The sequence below is a fragment of the Pinus tabuliformis genome, chromosome 1_2, assembly GCF_031772625.1.
Source record: "Pinus tabuliformis cultivar Carrire ecotype Pingquan chromosome 1_2, CPIR1, whole genome shotgun sequence".
In the NCBI taxonomy this organism is placed as follows: Eukaryota; Viridiplantae; Streptophyta; class Pinopsida; order Pinales; family Pinaceae; genus Pinus; species Pinus tabuliformis.
The window spans coordinates 1267003537-1267007077 of NC_142298.1; the positions used below are offsets into that span (position 1 = coordinate 1267003537).

Below are 3541 nucleotides of genomic sequence, written 5' to 3' on the forward strand. Positions count from 1 at the left end.
AAACAACAAGTGGGAGAATGTTGGTCTGTGTTATATTCTTTCCATGACTAACCTACATAGTGAACCCCACACCCCCTTCGTTGCACCGATTGCGCAGCAGGGGAGCGGCAATTTGGGGGGTTTGAGGGAGGCAGGTAGCCCCCCTCTATGGGGTCCGGGGCAGCGCCCCAGGATTTTTTTTTTTGGACCCTATATTAGGTTGGGTGAACGTACCTATGGCTTTCGGTCCATGGTTTTGGACGCGATCATTTTCGGTCCATGGTTTTGGACGTGATGATTTTCGGTCCATGGTTTTGGATGCGATCATTTTCGGTCCATGGTTTTGGACGTGATGATTTTCGGTCCATGGTTTTGGACGCGATCATTTTCGGTCCATGGTTTTGGACGTGATGATTTTTGGTCCATGGTATTGGATGCTTCGGCATGTATAAATATGTATTGTAACATTGAAAGGAACATAATGAAAAATCAAGTTGGTAGTCCCGATTTTGGGATCCAAGGAAAATCTCTGTGTATATGTGTTTTATGTGTTATGCTCTCGCATTGTTTATTTTCTGTGTTTTTAGAATTTGTATGCAGATAATTTTTGTACGTCGGTTAAAACCTACAATTTTTAAAGTAAGTATTTATTTTCAATATTATTTTTTAATTTAAAGTTATCTATTACAATGTGATAAGTCTCCTCATACTAAGTTATAGAGTGCACATTAGTTGCAGAAATAATATTAAATTCCTCTAATTCAGTTTTGTCTAAGAGCTAAAGTCCATTTTAAACAATAAAATAATGGTCAAATTCCTTAAGATCTAATTTAGTGTTTTATTTTTTTCCTACTTCATGTCATATATTAATTCCTTCGTATTACATCATAAAAAAATAGTACATCTTAAAATTTTTTATTCTTTTCAATTTTTAATGGCTCTTTATTACAAAATTAGCTTAAAAAACATCGGGTTACTTTTTATGCAATAATTTTCAAATATAAATTGAAAATAAAATTCATTAATAATAATAAACCAAAATCATTAAAAATAATAAGATAATATATTATAATTGAGGAAGAGATAACATGAATATGTGGAAAGCCCTCTCACAATTGAAAGAGGGATTACTCCAAGTAGAAAAAATAAATTTTAGATTCACCTTCCTTTCTTTCTTTGAACTCAAGGAATATGGGATTACTTTCCCCCTTTTTTCCTGGATGGTAAACTAGGTAAATCTTCGCCCAACAATAACGAGCTATAACATTATCAAGGAACTTCATGTCTCTAAACTATTTAAAAGGTTTAGTTTTACCTTATCTTAAAGTATAACGAAATTAAATTAATTATTTTTAGAATTTATGTATATAAAAGAAACAATTTCAAAATATATTAATTAATTAATGAAGATACCTTTTTCTATGTAGCCACAACAACACATTTTTAAATGGGTGGTTATATCAATAGACTTTGATGGTAAAAAAAATGGGTCCTATCTTTATGCAAGAGATGTAATGTCTATCAAAATATATAAAAATAAAAATAAATATTCATGTTTCTAAACTATTTAAAAAGTTTAGTTTTACCTTATCTTAAAATGTAACGAAATTAAATTAATTATTTTTAGAATTTCTGTATATTAAAAGAAACAATTTCAAAAATATATTAATTAATTAAAGAAGATACCTTTTTCTATGTACCCACAACAACCCATTTTTTAATGGGTGGTTATATAAGTGGACCTTGATGGTAAAAAAATATGGGTCCTATCTTTATGTCAGAGATGTAATGTCTAACAAAATATATAAAAATAAAAATAAATATATGTTTTTTTTAATGTAATGTAAACATTTTAAAAATAAAATAAAAATAATTCTATATTAAACTAAAAATTTTATGTTATTATTTTTAAATTAATTTTTGTTGGGTTAGTAAAGTAAATTTGACTTGGTGAAGTTATTGGTGTCTTTTATGCTCCATGTTTATAAAAACCCACGGTATTACCCAAAGGATTCATGTGGAATAAAGGGAAAATTAAATCAGTCTAGATCCATCTTAACTCTGTATCTATTAAGCGCAGAGAGATAACAAGCTAGATCTTACACAGTGAGAGAAAGGGTCTAGGATTTTAAAAAAGAGTGATGGCCATTTCAAAAGTAATTTCCGGTAAAAAATAAATAGTGTAGTAATGGAACCAGAAATCTGGCAAAGGCTCAACGAAGAGTTGGTGTATATGATTTTAGCAAGGCTACCTATGAGAGTTCTCGGCAAAATGAGAGCTGTTTGTAAAAAATGGAATTATCTGCTGTGTTCCCGTGATGCTCTCCAAGTAAATGTTCCAAATTGGTCATTGCATTCCACCGTGGGGTTTCTGATTCAGATCCATTGGGACGTGAAAAATGACGTTGAATATTCGGTTGTAGAAGGACGCGGTTCGGAGATCTACAAACTTCCTTTGCCCCATCACATCGTTGTGGGTACTTGTAAAAGCATCATGTGTATTCGTAGAAAAGGGGATAGTTCTGCCTTCTCCATAGGCATTCCTGGTAGCAGCAACTGGAGACATTTGCCGCCGCCTCCTATATCAGCTTATTTTTTCAGCGGATTAGCCTTCGATTCTTCCGCCGGGCGTTGCACTCTTCTGCTAGGTCGTGATTATTCTGTTAGGGGACAACCAAACACCAGAGAAATAGAGATGTGTATTTATGATTCAGAGTCGAGTGCGTGGACTCATGTTTCCATGACGGTCCCCAATAATATTGAACCTATCGGAAAGGGTCTTTATTGTACAGGCAAGTTTTACTGGAGGTGTTTCTCTACCAATTCCAATTCCAGGAATTTCCTGGCAGCATTCAATATTGCTAACGGAGTTTGGACAACAATCCCGTTGCCGCAGGGATGTGGAATAATTAGCAGTGAAAGTTTATGTGAATACTATGGGCAAGTGATGGTATTGGAGCAGAAGGGGCTTGGCTCTATTCGCATGTGGAAGTTGAATGAAGCACAAGTATGGTGTGTTATACAAACATGCCATTTGGAAATACCCAGGTGTAGTGCACCATTCTATCGTGTAACAGTCAACAGCAGCGGGTTGATCTTGGTAATGGATGGGGATTGGGAAATGAATATATGGATATATAACTGGAAGGGGAAATTGATAAGCGGGGGAATCAAATTACCAGGGCTTCGCACCTCTCAACGACCGTGTTCTATAGAAAAGCCATCTTTCGAATCTAACAACTTATGGTGGTCTTAATCATGATCTGTATAATGATGATCCATTCCATTATTGAAGAATGCTTAGACGGTTATTTTTTTATTTCTGGTTGTAGATTTCTAATTAATACGGATTTAATAGAAGCTTTTGTTTTATGAATATATTTTCGTAAGTATTTCTATTTACTAGAAAATTATGGGTTGTTAAAAATGGCATATCAGAAATGAATGAATGGTACTAGTTTTTTCATTATTTTTATTTGAAAATTATATATTACATAACCATGAAGCACATAAAATATATTGCAAAATATAAATACAGAAAATACATAAAACAAAAGAGACA

At 33.3% G+C, this 3541-nt stretch overlaps 1 protein-coding gene across 1 annotated transcript; it reads left to right on the top strand.

Annotated features, from left to right (window-relative positions):
* The first annotated feature begins 2167 nt into the window (after positions 1-2167).
* On the top strand, positions 2168-3235 carry LOC149210832 (F-box/kelch-repeat protein At5g15710-like). Its single transcript, XM_089399115.1, has one exon. It carries the CDS (start codon positions 2168-2170, stop codon positions 3233-3235), a length of 1068 nt encoding a protein of 355 aa, XP_089255241.1.
* The last annotated feature ends 306 nt before the right edge of the window (positions 3236-3541 follow it).

What these genes read in the sequence shown, in the direction of transcription:
- LOC149210832 (XM_089399115.1), top strand. Translation starts at nt 2,168, where the DNA reads ATGGAACCAGAAATCTGGCAAAGGCTCAACGAAGAGTTGGTGTATATG.